Source organism: Thamnophis sirtalis, unplaced genomic scaffold (genome assembly GCF_051295495.1).
Source record: "Thamnophis sirtalis isolate CommonGarterSnake01/CBP01778 unplaced genomic scaffold, rThaSir2_p1.2 scaffold_3, whole genome shotgun sequence".
Classification (NCBI taxonomy): domain Eukaryota; kingdom Metazoa; phylum Chordata; class Lepidosauria; order Squamata; family Natricidae; genus Thamnophis; species Thamnophis sirtalis.
Window position 1 is genome coordinate 63,242,734 of NW_028261383.1, and position 19,059 is coordinate 63,261,792.

The window sequence follows — 19,059 nt, forward strand, 5'->3', positions numbered from 1 at the left end:
TCTTGTTTAGTACCAGAGATCTGATCACAGCTTTAAAACAAACAAACATTTTTTCTTGTTATGAGAGATGACTCAGTTACCCCAACCCATGTTACATATCAAATTGATTTGCATTTTAAAAGGACTTAATCACAGTTCACACAAATCAAGCTCAATAAGTTGAAATGCTTCTGCAGGTGGAGAGGCACAGCTGCACTGCTTTACCTCAATATCCAATTACTGTAGAAGGAAAAAATCCCACACATTCTGCCATGTACTGAATAAAATGCGCATCCTAAAATAAATCATGAAATCTTTTTAGTCTATCCCACAGTACAACAGGTGGTATATGATCTACTTGTCATTTTAACCAAAGCACAACTGGTTTACTTACTGTATCACTCACTTCCATGTTTCTAGTTTACACTTACTAGGACGATGATAAGCAACCTAGGACTTCATAAATTTTGGATTATAGCTCCGATAATCATTTTAAGGTGGCCATGTTGACTGTGCTTGATAGGGAAGTGACATTCAAAAGAACTGGAGGTCTCAGATTGCTTATCTATACCTATATCTATATATAGGAAATAGTAAAGGACATGGTAAGCCTACTCTGCACTCAAGATTGACCTTAGAAAAGAGGCCACGCCACAATTCTGCAAAAAAAAAACCAAAAAACCCCAACCACCTCCCCGCTTTCCCTTTCTTTCTTTCCCCCCAACTCAGCTTAGAGTTTTGTCCTTGTTTTACTGTGCCAGTAGTTCAGCAACATTTGTCATTTCTCAAAAAAATTCAGCCTTTCTTCATTCTGCTTCCTTAACATGAAATCCAAATACTTTTGTACTTTCTCCTATCTACCCCTTATTTACTTACCAAATGCAGGATCAATTTTATTAAATTAATCCCATCTGCTCAGCCAAAGGAAACCTGACAGGGAGACATGAGCTTATTAATCACCATGTAGTTCTATACATTAAGAATGATTGTGGGAGAGTTACCAGGATCTTTCCCCCCCCCTCACTGTAGCCATGGGGGGGGGAGGTGCTTGAACAGAAAACATACAAGTGATGGGGGTAGTTATGTAAATGTAAACTGAACTTAGGGAATCGTCATTATTCTTGTCTGTACATCTAACAGATTTTCATTCTAATATCACCTGCTTTTAACATTAATTGATCTGGATGATAACATCTAATTTTCTATGAGAACTGAGATAAAAGATTATCCCACAATATGCTGTAAGTTGGCATCCCCACTAAAGGATATCCAAGAATAATTTTGATAGGTGTGTATACACACACAGACGGCCATATGTATGCATGTATTTTAAAAACCGAATGTCTATTTCTAACAGAATGTGCTAGAGAGAGAGAAAGTTCTAAACTATTTATTCAAAAATGTTCTATGTGGTTATTTTAAATATACTGCTTTTTCTCCTTAGGAAAAATAAATGAAATTCGGAGACAAGATGCATGTACAATCAGAACTGCTTTTGGCAATTATAACTTTGTGAATGATAGAACAAGCATGCTGATAAAGTTTACACGTTCTGGCTTTTTTTTGGTTCCTCTTCATGCAAGACATATTGGTAGGAAAAAACTTTTGCATAGGAAAGGTTCAAAAGTTCTCACACTACCGGAAGTCTAGCAGCTCTTAGTATTTTTCTTACAAATTCCAGTGGCCTTTTGAGTCAAAACCTATACTCAAGAGGAGAAACATAAATGTGAATCTCTTGTGTTATAGCTAACAAAACTACAACCAATTCTTCTTCTGTATCTGAAATTCTGTTAGATTAATAGTACTGTAAAAGTGATTCAAGGCTGTTTTCCAACTCATGCCATTCATCATTTAAAACCTAGCAAATCTTCAGTGTTTCTACTATGTGGTAGAGTTTCATGATGAGTCATGAAAATCTACCACATAGTAGAAAACAATGAGGAATCTTTTTCTCCATATATTTCAAGACTGTCCCATGAAAGTTGGCTGCAGTTGACAAATTATTCTCCAGCAACCTATAATCTCCCTCTCAAACCCTGCCAGCACAATACAATAGAGGCTAAAAATAAATGGTTCCACACAGTTAAGAGCCACTTGTAAGTGAACAGAACTGGCCGTGCTTACTTTGTTGTCAGAAAACCAGGACACTCTTGCTATCAATTAACCACTTGGGGTATGCAGAGCCCTAACAAGACAAGTTACCAGAAGCCTGAAATGCTAAATTCTAACTTTCACTTCGTTACCATCCTTTCATTTCTTGATCAAAGACCCATGTGAACTACACTAATTTGCTTAGAAATTAAACACAAAATGGGGAGTGCAATTCAGCAACTCATCGAAGAACACTGTAGGCAGTTAATGATTAATTAGCATTATAATAGGGACAGGATAATTTTCATAGAAGAAGCTTGTTTTAAGACTGTATTGGTTCAATAACTGAAATCTTTAGGAAGATGCCAGGTGTCTTGTTACAAGTATTGGCCAAAAGTTTCCCACTGGGCTTGGTGAAGCTACTTTTATGAAACATGTAGTCAAAGTCAGATCCAAAGAGATGCTTCAAAGGCAGTCCCAAATCATGTTACCTTTGTCCCCTGGTCTTAGCAAGACTTAGAAAAAAGCCCCTCAATGCATACATGTAAAGCTCACAAAGCGAGGGGAAAAGGCACGAGCTGCCGAGGCAATGCTTTTGAAATTACTCTGAAGTTCTATTTTGGAGGGCAACTTTGGGTGCTGAAGAGAACAAAGCACAAAGATTCTTCAGGTTTGGTTTCTAGGTGAAAGGTCAGAGGCTTAAGATGGGCCCTGAATTAGATGAATGGATTTTTAAGTAAATCATACATGAATGAGATGGAAAACAGTACATTATGGTTTTAAAAAAAAAAAACAACCCTCAAGTAATTGGGAAAGAACCTATTTTGTTGAAAGGAGCACTTTGATTGGTCTTTACCTTCTGTGGTTCATAAATGTCACATACCCGTTGAGTAACTGATACCACAACCTTTCGTAAAACATCCACATACCGGTAGTTAAAATCAATAGTTCACTGTGCCTTGCAACAAGAATGAATTGACCCACCCCCGCCCAAAAAACCTAGCATGAAAACTGGAGATGACCATGCAGAAGACGTTGCACCATGTTTGCCACTCTTCTTTTTTAGAAAAATAAGTTAGGTGGATCCCTGATTTGACTTGCGTTTCTCTCTTTATCCACTTAGCACATCATACAAAGTTTATTAACTCCTCAAGCCAGAATGCTTTAACAGCTACTAAAATAGAAGAATTGCTTTGGAGTAATATTTTTCTAAAATTGGAGATTTCTTTGCAATATAAAAGTAAAAAAGATTATTCTGAACAACGTCACCTTTTTATGTGCATTACTCTACTCCACAAATAGAACCCAGTAAAAAAATATGAGAAAATCCAAACAGTATCTTCATTAAGAATACCCCAGTGTTTCTGAATTATAAATCACAAGGACAAATACATTATTTCATATGGGATTATGAAAATAGGATTACCTAATGGCTATCGTTTACTTCTCAAATTACTGTAAGTATATTTTGTGTACTGGAGGCCCTCATAACCCTATAGCCAAAATACAGTAGAAGAATGTCACTCAAATGACAAATTGTAACTGAGACGTAAATAACTTAAGACTAAGCTTCACATATCTTTAGAATGCAATACCACTCAATTAAAATACCTATTTCAATGCCAAAACACAGGGCTCACTGTTTCATTTCACTGAACTAAAAGAGAAAGACAGAAAGAGAGAATTATCAAACCTTACTCATCTGAGTTGCTTTTACTTATGCATGTAACAAGTCCTATTCTCTGAGTAGGAGGCTGAATGATTAATAACCAGTTCTTCTCTTATTGCTGAAATATACAGGCACTTGGGTGGGTTTAGGAACTGTTACTCAAGAACAAGATTTCAACCTACTGCTTTAGTTTAGTGCAAACAATAAAGGATCAAGGTTTCTTTTGCTAAGAGATTGTTTGGGACAAGGACCTTTCTATTATTCCATGGACTGTTGAACAAACAACCGTGGAACTTAATGAACAATGTATTTATCACAGACAACAAATGCATTGTTAAACAGTGCTCACCTTGGAGCAGCAGCTGGCTTCCAGTACCTGCAGAAAAGATACTGCCCATCAGCATTGACCAAGTGAGGAAGCTCCTGATATGGGATTTTCTGAGGAGAGGACCTTGGGGAATTTTCTTCTGGCATTCTGGCAGAGTGACCTGAAAAACATGCAAAGAAATCAAAACATGCTTTTGAACAGAACAGGTGGAAGGACTGCTATTGGAAGAATCTGCTTAGTAGAAGGAGAGGAGTTGATCCATAACTTAACCTGTTTTACTTTTCAAAGATACAGAAAACCCAGGCAGCTGCTTTTCAGATGGAAGACTCCCTGTGTGAGGCAAAAAATTATGAGGAAAAAATTCTCAAGAGCGGGAAAAGCAAGGGAAAAAGCACACCTTACCACACAGGCTCCTTACTGCCTTTTAGCCTCCTTCCCACCTATGTTTATTTACCATCGTTAAAGGAGGAGCTCTTACAGGTTTTTTTTTTTAAAAAAACTGCATTTCTTCAAAGCAGCAATGCACTGCAAATTGGGATGCTCCTGGACGGTTCCAAGAAGCCAGCTGCATAAAAGATTCATCATCTCTCTTAAAAAAAACATATCAAAAGATGAGCACGAGACACCCTGTAATGAGGTGACTGCCACTGTCTTGTTGCTATGATCCTTTCTGACATCTGGGGGGGGGGGGGTTTGAAACGCGGGGATTTTTTTTTCCTCCAAATATGCCCACACGCACACACAAAGAATAGTCGTTAACAAACCTGATTTCATCCTGTGCACGGTTTTGCATTCCAAAGAGAAGCCGGCATTATAAGTCAAATGCAGTCAGATAGAGCGCGCGTGCATGTTGACGGCGAACTGCAGAAGCGCCCTAACAAGCCAGCACCCCTAGCGCCTAGAAGCAATCCTTCGCCGTTGCAAAAAAAAAAAAAAAAGGCAGCCAAAGCTTCGCCGCTGCCAACAGCAAGGCTCTGATCTCTCCCCCCCCCCACCCCTTCTTCCCCAAGCTCTTTGGGCTGCCGCCTCGGATCGCCTTTCGCTCTGCGCTTTCTTTCTCCCCCGAGCCGCCGTTTGAAGAGGAAACTAGTCTTAATCAATGTAACCGCTTCTTGTTCATTTCACCACTCCCTCCCCTTCATCTCCAGCAAATCGGCTATGTGGGCTGGAAGAGGAAGGTGGTGGTGGTGAGGGGGGGTGTTTGCCTGTGAAAGAGCTGGGAAAGCAACAGTCCGATTCCTAGCAGCGGCTTATAGGCAAATGCACCCAGAGAGACTTATCAAAGGCACCTTGAACGCGCTAAGCGGAGTGGCAGTTGAACGGAAACTTCCCAGGCGGGGCTGGCTGCAGGTTGCTTTCAAACTAAATGCAAGTAGCAGAGGGATGAGCCGAACGGTAAGGAACGGGAGGAGGGATTCCCCCCCCCACGGCAAAATATCTGGGTATCCTTCCACTACCTTGTAGAAGGGGCTGCGCGAAAATATCCCCGGTTGAAATCCAAGAAGAACCGAGTGTTATTATTTTTTTTTTAAAAAAAGAAGGCTCTGCTTGGGGTTCAGATCTGCGCGCCCCGCGCACAAAACGGTGCTCGCGCGGGCTTTGAAAAGGAGCAGCCAGCCAAAGCTCTGGCCGCCCGCGACCCGCGCAAGCAAAAGGAAACGCGAGCCGTGCCCAATGGAAGCGCACGCTGCCGGCTCTGGGGCTGGGGCAATGGAGGCAAGCCGGGAGGAGGGGAGGGCTTGGTGACCAGGTGCTGGGAGGAGTTGCGCTTGCCGCCCCTGCTAGAGCTGGTGCTGCCAGGCGCCGAAAGCGCTCCTTCGTTCACACGCCTGTGTATGAGAACCGGCCGAAGCCCTGGAGGTTTTATTCTAAAGCGCAAGCAAATAAAAATAATAAAAAATACATGTTTTCCTGTCAGGGAGGGCAGGCGCGCCGAAAGGGAGGAGGAGCGGCAGCGGGAGGCGCTCCCCAGCGGCGCTCACTTGTGGCCGCGCTGACCTTTCTCGCACGCCAAACTCGCGGCCAGATGGTTTCCTTAGATGCAGGGGTGGGTCTCTCTCTCTTTTTTGGCCCTGGTAGCGAGGGCCCCGGTGCTGAGAGGGACCGGCGTTCGTGCAACACCGTCGACGCGCGCCTCTGGAGGAGTTGAAGGAGCTCGGTGCGCGCTGCTGCTGCTGGTTGGCTCCCGGTGCTTCGGTTGGGAATGGATCCTGGGAATCGAACAGCTGCCCTCCGTCCCCAGCCACATAAAGCCAGACGCCTTGTAGCTTCTCTGCCCAGGAGGACAAGTGCTGAACCAGGGGTGGGAGGGGCCTTTACTCGTTCATTACTAAACATTTCCCTTCAGATTTTTATCCCGCTCTTTTATATATATAATTGGTCAACGTTACAATATAAGTAGTCTTCGACACACAACCATTCGTTTAGTGACTTATAACGGCCCTGAAAAAGTGACTTTGGATCGTATCTCACAACTGTTCCAGCGGGCTCATCGTCAACCGATCAAAATTTGGCCACTTGGCAACTGGTTCATATTTTTGACAGTTGCAGTGTCTCAGAGTCACGCGATCACCTTTTATGATCTTCTGACCAGCAAAATCAATGGAGAAGCCAGATTCACTTAACAACCATGTTACTAATTTAACAACTTCAGTGATTCGCTTAACAACTGTGCCAAGAAAGAGCATGAAATGGGGCAACACTCAGTTATCATCTGTCTTGCTTAGCAACAATTTTTCAGCACAATTGTGAGTTGTAAATCCAGAGCTACCTGTATTCTTTCCTCCTCCTAAATATTATTTTGCTGGCAATTTATACAATATCTGACCCATCCTCACCCCTGTGGAAATATTTCCCCCCAACAAGATAGGTGTAAAGGCCACAGCACCCACTGTGTGACACTATAAATTGCTAGTGCAGAAGAGAGATCATAACATTTAAGGATGATTGGAGTTGCATCTAATTAAGATTAAAAGTTTAAGAATGTGAAAATCCTATTTGTTTTAGGACATGAACATCATCTCCATTTTTGTGAAATAAGAATTTCTGGAAAATTACACAAAATTACCTGAAATTTTTATTTCACAAAAACTGAAAAGATGTTCTTGTCCTGAAAGAAAGAGGATGTTCACAAAGGCAATATATCTATACAATTGATGACCCAATTGAGGTTTTATCACAGTTAGAATTGTGTATTCAGACATTACTTGGCAATCAAAATGGTAAAAGAACTTGAGCAAGATCCCTTTAAGAAAAGGTAGCACAGACTGGGGATCTTTCATTTATTAAAAAGGGCAAACAAATTAGAATATAATAAAAAGATATAAAATTAGGCATAGTTTTAAAAAAACAGCTAGAGAGTCTTCTTTCTCCCATAATTATGTAACCAGGCTCAGCTATGAAGCTGAGGTAAGACGGGATTAATAGCAATTCATTCAAGTGAATTCTCTATGAAGTACAAGATGTTATAATGGCAATGAACCTGTTTAGCCTCCTGGGAAGATTAAACTAATTCATAGAGAATAAGTCTATTGATGCCAGCCATGTAAGTTGCTTGGATCTTCAGTCTCAGAGGCAGCAGGCCTCTCAATATGGGTTTTGAAGAACATAAGGTAGGTTCTTCCAACCTCATCCTGTTTGCAGACTTCCCACTGACATCCAGTTAATACTGAATATTGTTTCTAATACATAAAGGTAAGGTTTCCCTCACACATATGTGCTAGTCATTCCCGACTCTAGGGGTGGTGCTCATCTCCGTTTCAAAGCCAAAGAGCCAGTGCTGTCCGAAGACATCTCCGTGATCATGTGGCCAGCATGATTAAGTGCCAAAAGTCCATGGAACGCTGTTAACTTCCCACCCTATTTTTCTACTTGCATTTATATATGCTTTCGAACTGCTAGGTTGGCAGAAGCTGGAACAAGTAACGGGAGCTCACTCTGTTACGCGGCGCTCGGTATTCGAACAGCTGAACTGCCGACCTTTCTGATCGACAAGCTCACTGTCTTAGCCACTGAGCCACTGCGTCCCTCTTCTAATACATATTGTACTTAATATTCAGCACAACTCACTATTAAATACAAGGTATGTCCAATTGGATTGTAACAGAATGTGCTGAATAATCCAGCAAAAAATAAATAGTGGTCCTATAATAGTTTTACATGTTTGAAATAACTAAAAAATAAATAATTAAACTTGATCATTGTGCTGTTAAGGAGGTAGTAGGGGGTACTGTAACACTTTACATATGGCTTTTAGCTAGTCCAAAGTTCTGTTATGGAGATTCACTACTGAGACAACTCTGCTGCTCAAAAATAAAACTTATCTTAAACTCATTGTGTTGATTATCATTAGGCTTCTGCGGCCAGTTCAAAGTGCTGTTTTTAACCTTTAAAATCCTACATGGTGCAGCACCAAGTTATATCAAGTAACACTTTGCTAGAATCTGAAGGCTTATTGTTCTTGGAAATTTTAATCTCCCCTCCTGACTAATTTTGAGCTGGGGTGCAACTCCAGAGTTCAAGTCCACCAGTATAATTATGGACCTAACCTAACAGCTGGAGACATACATAGTAGATGTCACATCAACCACAACCCCTGGGCAGGGATGGGGAGAGCCAAATGCCATCTGGAAGACCATTGTCATTTTCAGAGGCATGCTCCAAGATAACCTGATATAAAGACTTTTTTTATAAAGGTAGGTTCTGTGATTGCTACTGTCTAGCCACCTTGCTCTTAGTCATCTTCTTTTTCCTTCCAGCTTTCCCTGTGCTGTTGCCTTCTCCGGAGAGCTAAGCCTCTGTATAATGTGTCTGAAATAGAATAATTTGAGTCTAATCATTTGTGCCTTAAATGAAAACTTTGGGTTGATTTGCTATTCACTTCTTCAGTATCTTCATCATTAGTTCAAAAGCTGATTGTACCTGTTGTCACGTGTTTGTCTTTATACAGTATTTCATTTTAGTTCCATTTTTATCAAGCATTCCTCGATTTTTATCACAAGAGCTTGTGGATGTTTTGTCTATCAGAGTAATGTCATCAGCATAGCACAGGTCCCTTCAGTTTTAAAACCATGTTCATTTTCCAAGCCAACTTCCCTTAATATATATTCAGCATGAATACATGAGTGGAGAGTATATGGCTTTGCCTAACTCCTTTGCTAATCTGGAGCCCACCATTTTGACATGTTCTGTCTGTACCAGAGGTGAGTTCCTACCAGTTCTCACCGGTTTGGGTGAACCAGTAGTGGTATTTTGGCCTTGGTTGCAGAACTGACAGTGACCCAGGCTGGCCGCACCCCCGAACTAGTTCCCCAGTTGCCATTGCCGGCATGTTTTTTAGTACTTTTTTCATGTTCTGCGCATGCGCAGAACAATTTACAGTCAATTGTGCACGCATGAAGCAAACTGGCAACAACACTGACAGCAGCTCACCCCTGGTCTGAACCATATATAACTACCTGACTTGTATATAGGTTTCTCATGAGGACATGGACCTCTCCCTGCACTTGGATCTTAGCTCAGAGGATTTGGTCCTTTTCAGAGCAACTCTGAATGATGAAACAGCAGAAGAGTTTCATAGAGTGGTGTTATAGAAGGACAGATCGCAAATCCATGACAATCAAGGCCACAAAATGTAATTACTATGCTGCTTTTACTGCATTTACAGATTGCCATCCAGCAGCCTTGTTTAGAGTGCCTATCTCTGACACCAAGAAGTTTATCTGATCTTCTGGTCCCTCTTAAAGTCAGGAAACCATTTACAGAGTGACTATTTGAGGCATCTATCAAATATATTTGCTTGTAGGAGATGGGCCCTTGTTGCAGAATCCTGTGTTCTGCAGTGCATACTGGACAGCTGGACATGTTGACCACCTATTCAGGCTCTGGTGCCTCTGATTCTGAGTTTGAGGAGTTTGGTTTGCAGTTTAGTTTTTCTTTTTCTAGAATGTCTCTGGAAAGTGCTCATGATGGTAGTGGCTAGTCTCTCCATACAATCTGGTCTGTTCCAGCTGTTCCTTGAGATTTGCTATGATGTGCAGATATTTGTTTAATCTGAGATGTGCATCTGTGATCATGAGCTGCATCATTTTCACCTGCTTTTTTGGGCTACTTTCTATTTAGCTATGCCGTTGATGGGTGCTTTGTATCTGACACTGGTAGGCCATACTGTTGTAGGCATTCATGCAGAAAGAAAAGTTGTTCCTTGGTGGAAGTGTGCCTGCAGGCAATTTTTTTCTCATTTCTGAAGCATTTGATGCCCATATGGGATACCTTTAAAGGATAATATTTGTAGCTCAGGGTTGAAATGAAGGGCCCTTGGAGCTCTCTGAGGTTGTTTTGTTGCAGATATTTCATTACCCAAACTAGGTAACATCATCAGTGCTAGTACTAAATTTGTTTGGATTTGTTTTCACTGAATTAGACAGGTCCCATTGAATTGGCTGAATTAAATTCTAGTGTGATTATTTGGGGGAATTTAAGCCTTTTATTCCTAAGAAAGTGGACAGATCCTTGAAGCCAAGGTTTTTGCAAATAGTGTGGATTTCATCCTTGAATGAAGTGTGAGGCAGTGGTCTATCCTTTCATAAAGTAGTCATTGATGAACCTACTATGGGAAAGTCTATCTCCAGTTTTTTATTTCTAAGGAAATGTATTGTAAAAGGGGCTGGGTTGTAGCTTTAGACACGATGTAGGAAATTGATTATTTGGGTGCCTTCTTGTTGGGTATGGCTATACTGATGAGACAACATTGATTACACTAGTTGTAAACCTCTGGCAGGAACACAAAGGATGTGATATATTTATCTGTTCTTCCTTGGTCTTTAAATGACCTTCAATACCACAGAGAGAGGGAGGAAAATATTTATATAAAGTAAAAAGAAACATTCAAAAAAGAAAACAAACAACTTAAAAACCTTCTGGGACTCTTGGGTGGATTGTACTGAAATTATAGTACAGAAACACTACTTCCAAGCCTGCTCAATTTAAATAGTTTAAAAAAATAAAAGACCTAAAAGACTACTATTATTTTAATTCAGATGAACCTGCACAATTAACTTCTTGAGAGTACAAGAATTCAACAGGTCATTTCACCCCAAAGAATTTGATTGATTTTCAGAACATTTGCCACATCTGTTACAATTTTTTATTGGGATTTTCAAGGTGAATAATTCTTGTTTCACATGATTTTCACTTACCATCCTTTGTTCTAAAGTATCAAATATTTATGCAAATCTTTAAAACATTAATTCAAATTTTCCAATAAAGGTTTTATCTGCATAAATCCAGACATACCAAAAGTTGTAAAACACAGAAACAAATTTTCAGTGTGATAAAGAATCAGGCTCCTCCCCCCTTTTTTTTCTTTTAAATTTTTGGTATTCTGTGTTCTGTTCTCTTTTTGTTTGGATTCTGTATTCTATTGACAGCTGGTATATGACTTAAATAAACCAATACCAGCAAGAGATTTTTCTTGTTTTCTCTGCTTTCTTAGATTAGGACCCATAAGGTACCACTAGTAATTTGGACAAACAAATTTTGTTTTACCAATTTGGAAATAGAACAGTGAAAAGATATATTTGGGTTTATATGTCTTTTTAAAGAGGAGAAGTAATAGAAAGCAACTTGTACTCTGATCTTCTATCAAATTATATTCCATTGCTTATATTCATCAGAAGAAGAAAATACTGCCTTAATAAAACTAGTATTATCATATGGTTAATATGATATTCAGGTAGAATATCTGAAGAGTAGATTGACAACTCCTACGGGCCATTGCTAAAAGAGTCCCATGGTCTTATGGTTAAGGTGCTGGACTTGAAACTAGGAAAGTAGCATCTGGCATCAAATCTGGCTGGGTGCCTTTGGGCCAGTTGCACACTCTCAGCTCAACCTACCGCACAGGATGTTTGCTGTGTGGAAAACAGGAGCAGGGAGCATTTTGTATGCCATATTGAACTATAAGAAATAATGGTGAGATAAAAATCAAACACATAGCTTCAGTAATAACTACACTAGGAATACACGAGTTGTCTCTGAAATATCAAGCTTTATAATGATTTAGAAGAAAATTAAGAAATGTGTTTTAAACTTTTTTTATACCACTCTTAACCATGATATCAAGCTAGGTACCAAAGCAGGATAAATCCTTCAGGAACACCAACATGGAAATTATCACGAGAGTTAAAGTTAAATCAGAATTATTATAATAAATGTTAAAATATTTTTGCTGACATAAAAATGATAGACAACTGGAGCACGGCCTATTTCTTTTAGGAAGCAAGAAAGCCCTTTAGATGATTTGTCAAACAAATGGAGAAAATCCTTGACAATATTTCTAAGGAATAACTAGAAAATAAAAATGCCTTTAGATGTTTAAAGCCAAGTTTCAGTTGCTTTAAAAATAAAAGTCGGACTTGTTTAATTTCTAAAAAAACCTCTGACAGCTGAATTTCTTGTCACTTTGTGGTTGAAACATAGGAAAACCCTACAGTAAGCTCTTAAATAGGCATATTGGAATTAAAAACAAATTTCACAAATTATTTGCCTATATATATATATATATATATATATATATATATATATATATATATATATATATATATATATATATATATATATATATATATATATATATATATATATATATATATATGTTACAGTTCTACTAATAACTGCTAATATCAGCCTTTTCAAACCGATTAGCTTGCTCTTTAGATTGCTCTTCACTGATTTAATTGATTAAAGCACTTCATGCTACCACTTGAGCCTCTTACAATCATGATAAATCTAGAAAAAGCATGAAGCTCTGAATCTGTCCTGTGAGAGAATATGCAAAATTGCCAGAAGAGGTTGAACATGATACTATTTCCATAGGGGGGAAAGTTCTACTTATTTCTCAGCAGAGCAGCTCCATTTTGCCAAGGCTCAAGTATAAATTTATTCAGTCTTCTAAATCATTTGTTGCTCTTTTTCATTTGATTCTGTCAGAACATTCTACCAAAAACAATTTTATGGCATTTTTTATGAGAATGCAGAAAGCAGAAATAATATGCTGTCACTCCTACTGTGAACTCATTTCCTCAGAAAATCTTCCAAAGTTACAGCACTGGTCTTTCCAGCCAGAATTATGTAAGTATATTTTGATTTAGAAACTTCTGGAGCACATAACTGCTTGGTGAAAACTGCTCATTTCATTTGAAAGCTGAAATGATCCATAAGAGAGCAATCATAAAGGTATATGCTTGGATTAAACACGGACACATTTGTGTGTTTCAAACTGGTCCCCTGTTACATCCTAAAAACTTAAGTATGTTTTTTAACAGTACTTTTTGTACAACATACTGAAGAAATGTAACACAAACTTTTCCAACTTTGTCATAATGTAATCTTTAGTTTTGTTTTCAGATGCCTATCAAAATCCAGCAACTTCTGATACTTTAAGTACTAAGTAAAATAGATAAAGAAATGGAAAAACAAAGCACTGTACCCTGGTAGATTGCAAACAAAGAACAATAACCAAAGAGAGGAAATAAAAATAGGGTTAACAGGTGTACAATAAATGCAGAAAGTACTTCCAACTTAATAAATAATCAAAACAGATTTTAATCTTTTCTGTAGTTCACATATAAGAATTTTTAAATTTAAATTGTTAAAATCAGAATTACGTGATTTCATATATTGTAAAGCTTCAGAAATTTTTAGATTTTCTGTAATGAGCAAGATGAAAGTGTGCAATATTTTTTAAAAATGAAAATTATTTATTTATTAAGTTTATTGGCTGCCTGTCTTACCAGGGTAATTCTGGGTTGCTTAGAATATTAATACTTTATAAATAAGTAACAATTATGTAATATGCTATTAAGCTAAGCAATTTCAATTAAAGGCAGTACCAGAAGACTTTTTGCATTTATATAAAATGTGTGATTTAGAATTAGATTTAGAAATTTAGAATTACAGTGTGTATTTCAGAGGTGGGTTGCTTCCGGTTTGGCCCGGTTTGACCAAACCAGTAGTGGTGATTTGGCCTGGGTCGCAGAACAGACAGCAACCCGGGCTGGCCACAACCCCCAACCAGTTCCCCGGTCTCTTCTGCCGTTGCCGGCATATTTCTGTGCATGCGCAGAACAATTTACAGTCAACTATGCTTGCACGTGCAACGCAGGCACGTGAAGCGAACCGGTACCAACCAGTAGGGGAACCCACCCCTGGTGGGTTTCTTCATCAGTTCCTATACCATCAAATTATTCAGTAACAAAATGAGAGTACCAAAAATTCCAAATGCATAAATGGACAGGAAATAGAAAATTATCTCCACAGTGAAGAATATTGAAGTCATTTTGTATAGGGACATACATGTCTGTGTGCATGAATGCACATATATACTCATACACATGCTAATTTTTCATGCAGAAAATGCTGGGGATTATGATTGGGTAATACAGTATATATATTTGAAAAATAAGTTAAAAAATAAAATTAAACTTGAAATGCTCGGGCCAATTCTGGCTACTACACCTCCAAATGGTCATTATAAAACCGAAAAAGGTGCCAAACAACCCCCAAGGAGAGTTGAGAAAGAGTATGACAATGTAATGGGATAAGGCAGAAGTATATAAAATTATGCATAGTGTAGATAAAGTAAATAAAAAGTGTTGCCCTATTTTACAATACTAGAACTGATAGTTAAATTATGAAATGTGTTACAGTGTTATTAAATGTAATGGTTGCCAATCTCCCTACAATTTTGTAGTGTTTATTGGATAGCAGATGGACTATTTACTACATGTCCTTCTTTTGAATTTCTGTTAGCATCTGGAATATTCAAGCATATACTTAATTTTTGTTATGGAATACTGCTTATGGAATCCCATTGAATATATCATGTAAGTAACATTGTGCTACAAATGTTAAAAAAAGTAAAAAACACAGAGTAAGAGTTTCACTTTTGAGATTAAACAATAGAGGCAAAAGGTGTTTTATATAAGATTATACATTTTAGGATGAATGTAGTAATTGTAATGCAAGAATACAAGTATTAGATTAGTTTTAATATAAAAATCATTATCTCAATGTACCCTGACCAAAATATGTTGCACTAATATTCTCCTGCATTTAACTGTTTTCCATTCAATATGTTATATGTTATGGCTAGCCTAATAACAATATTCAATTCCTTTGCATATTTCCCGATCCTACGTAATAACCCTCTTACCCTTCTTAAGAATCCTGGGTGTGCAAAGAATGCAAAAATTAGATTTTGTGTACTTTTGATTAACTCTCCTGCAGATACAACTTTTATTCTTTGGCTTAAATGTAGATGAAATTAATAAGAAGCAAATGACTGACAGTCTGCTATTCATTCAGATTTAAATCCTGAAACAAAAAGACCACCTGAGGAAGAAGTGAATAATCTCAACGGGGCAAGGTCAAGTCAAAACATAGATATTCAGGTCAGCCATAGTTGCATACTCAGAATTCCAAACAGCTATGTGCCAAGAACAACAGATAGATTACATGTTCTTCCATAATTGGAAGAACGTGTAATGCTAAAAAAAAGAAATAACATTTTCAGTTCAGAAATGGCATGTTTGCATATAATATGTTTAACTGAGTGATATGTTCCTCTTAATTTACCATGCTCATAAATTTGGTTTCCTAGTAAACAATTAACTACAATACAAATGCCTCCTAAAATACATTGGACTTGCCATTCTTGTTAAAGTTAAACTACATGAGAGAATGTATATATATAAAGTTAAATAAATCAGTTTTATTTTGTTTTATCTCGTTATGTTGTACAAATAGGAACAACAGTAAATATAGCCACATTGGTCTGTAATGATGCATAAGAGAGCCACACTTCTTGTGTTCTACATCCTACGTTACATGAAAGATACAATATTTTCACAAGGGTTTCCAAAAAGATCATGCGTTGTACTTGAGAGACCGCCTTCTGCCGATTACCTCCCTTCGACCAATTAGATCGCACAGACTGGGCCTCCTCCGAATCCCATCTGCCAGTCAATGCCGACTGACGACCACACGGAGGAGAGCCTTTTCTGTTGCAGCTCCGACCCTGTGGAACGATCTCCCCGTTGAGATCCGTACCCTCACCACCATCCAGACCTTCCGCGCAGCCCTCAAGATCTGGCTCTCCCAGCAGGCCTGGGGATAGGTTCCCAATTCACCCGCCCGAGTGTTTGATTGTTGAACGAAAGTTGTGTTTTATTACTTTTCTTTGTTCACATTTTGTTTGTTTTTTGATACTGCACCCCCCTCCCTTGTGATTGTAAGCCGCCCTGAGTCCCCTCAGGGAAAAGGGCGGCCTATAAATTTTAATAAATGACTAAATGACTAATAAATGCGTTGCTGCCTATTATTTAATCTTCTCTGAAAATCTTTATATCACTTTCTACTATAATGTAAGGCAGATCTTTACTTTCAGTGATGCATTTAGGGTACTCAAAAGTACTTCAGTGTCTCTTCAACATTGGGAATTGGCATCCAAAACTAGAGCCAATAGAGCAAATATCTTGTCTTCTATCATTCTTTGTAAACTCTAACATACCAATAGCATATAGGCTTGTAGTAATACTACCAGCAATTAATTTCAGTCAAAAATCAGATTACACATAGACTTCTAACATACATATGTGCCTTCTCCAGTCTGATGCTAATCTATTGGTTGAATGAAATATTCTTTATCAGATATTCTAATGTGTTACTTTTTTTCTTTAAAAAATAGTCTTAAGCAGCATAGGGGAAGACGGCATTTTCCTGTTTTAAGTTTATTGCTATGCAGTTATTCTCACTGAAGAAGAAATAGTTTGGGCTTGAGAATTCATAAAATATAAAATACATTCAAAACCAAGTAAAGATTATAAATCTGTCAGATAGTACCTCACAAAGGTACTATGAAAACAAAACAAATGAAGTAAATTATGGAATCACCCTGTGCACAGGACTGATGGAATAATACAAAAATCAAATAAAATACTCATTGTTTTCTCATTGTAATGATTGTAACTATTTAATGTTTTAGATAAAAAAATTCAAAAGATTTCCAATAGCATTTAAACCTTTTGTATATTAAGAATATTCTAGATATTCTAGACATGAATAAGGTATTACCATAATTAAAGTATTAATAAAACCTTACAAATAATTGTGGACTAATTTGGAATAAATTAAATAAGAAAATGGGCTTCAAAACATTTCAATATTTTAGGATGACTTGCTGTAGTTAAAATGTACATTTTTGCATGGCTTAACTTTTAATTTCAATGTCTCCCAGTAGTAATTTCAGATCAGTCTTCAACACATTGGCAAAGAAAAATAGAAAGCTTCTGATTCCATGCACAAAAACTGACAGTAAATAAAAGGATTTTATATAGACCTCAGAAACAGGAAGCTGAGGCATGCTCAACTGGTTAATATATCATGAAGCAGCACAGTTAGGAGATATGATTCCATTTATTATGGAAGAGTCTAAACAATGGATTCATGTTTAAACTATGTTAGAGCCAAATAAATTTATAAATCAGTGATTTTCTTCACGCAAAATATTTTTTCTAGAATAAAACAGATTGAAAATAGTTTTACCAAAGCAGCTAGTCAAACTGACCTAACTATTCTAATACAGATAGTCTGCGACTTATAACAGTTCATTTAGTAACCGTTAAAAGTTACAACAGCACTGAAAAAAGTGACTTATGACCATTTTTCACACTTATGACCATTGCAGCATCCCCATGGTCATGTAATCAAAGTTCATAAGCTTGGCAACTGACTCATACTTTATGATGGTTTCAGTATCTTGGGATCATGTGACTGATTATCTTTTGCGATCTTCTGACAAACAAAGTCAATGTGGAAGCGATTTACTTAACAACCATGTTACTAAGGTAACAATTGTGGCAAGAAAGGTTGTAAAATGGGGAAAAATTCACTTAACAAATGTCTCACTTAGCAACCAAAATTTTGGGCTCAATTGTAGTCATAAGTTAAGGACTACCTGTAACATATATTAGGATGATTATAATGGTTTGACTAAAATAAAGTCTTTTTAGGATTATAATTTTTATGGACTAAAAGATTTTTCTAGTAATAGGGAACCTTTCAATAAAAATCAGATTGAGCAATGAATTGATGATAAGTTACCTCTGCTGGAATCAACTTGAATATAATTTGGGTAATAGAAATATTAGAAATTCAACATGACCCAATATCAATTTCAACTTAATAGTGCATTATTTAAAACAACAAAAAAGAATCATTTCAAAAATATATAGGTTATTCTTGAAATCACAAATAGGGGACCCACTGTGGTTTAAGCAAATCTTAGGTAAACTGATCTTGGTAATCCCATATAGGAGACAAATTGGCAGAAGTTATGGAAATTGGGTGGATTCACTTCAACTTCAGTGCAAGTATAAGAAATGCAGTGGAAGATTACATATTGTTGGTATTTAACTTCTGTTAGGGAAAATTGTTCTTCCAAATGTTGGAAAAATTGTCAAAAAAGACTTAGTTTTTCATTTGTCGTGGTTATATGATAGTTACACCCTTTTAACATAAATATTTTGGGAAGATAAGTACCATCTCTAAAAAAAAGAATTGAATACTCCTCAGAGCTAGGCTTACTGCATTTATTTATTGGACAATTTGTAAGCTTAAAAATAAGAAACTTATTTATTTAATTTTAGCTGTCAAAATACTAATTTTGCAACTTTGGAAAACTCTAGATAACACACTGAGTTGTGGATTAATGAATCCTCTCCAATTGCTTCATTAAAAAAAAATTCAAATTTAAATTAATGAGACATCAGATGCAAAACTGCAATTTTATCCAAACTGTGGGTGGATTTTATAGTTTAGTTCAATGGACTATAATCTGTTGTCATTTATAAATATATAATTTTCATATATATAGTACCTGTCTCTATTATATAACAATAGATCCTTGATCCTTGATACTTTCCATATTTTTTCT

General features: G+C 37.4%; 1 protein-coding gene and 1 long non-coding RNA gene across 3 annotated transcripts in view; one reads left to right on the forward strand and one right to left on the reverse strand.

Annotated features, from left to right (window-relative positions):
- Nucleotides 1–4,989, reverse strand: part of MGLL (monoglyceride lipase) — an 89,922-nt gene extending 84,933 nt beyond the window's left edge. Inside the window, exons 1-2 of one of the 2 annotated variants that reach the window (XM_087708980.1) lie at nt 4,832–4,989; nt 4,089–4,227 (exon numbers count right to left, since the gene is read on the reverse strand). In XM_087708980.1, the coding sequence (XP_087565106.1) occupies nt 4,089–4,227; nt 4,832–4,841 (149 nt within the window). In that variant the 5' untranslated portion in view covers nt 4,842–4,989. The remainder of the gene's footprint in view (nt 1–4,088; nt 4,228–4,831) is intronic. The other variant, XM_014054723.2, reaches the window with a different exon arrangement.
- A 178-nt stretch (nt 4,990–5,167) lies between these two features.
- On the forward strand, nt 5,168–15,973 carry LOC148047984 (uncharacterized). The gene is made up of 4 exons (XR_015695888.1): nt 5,168–5,462; nt 13,056–13,196; nt 14,877–14,950; nt 15,354–15,973. It is a non-coding gene; the product is annotated as an uncharacterized LOC148047984 (long non-coding RNA).
- Nucleotides 15,974–19,059: the final 3,086 nt, after the last annotated feature.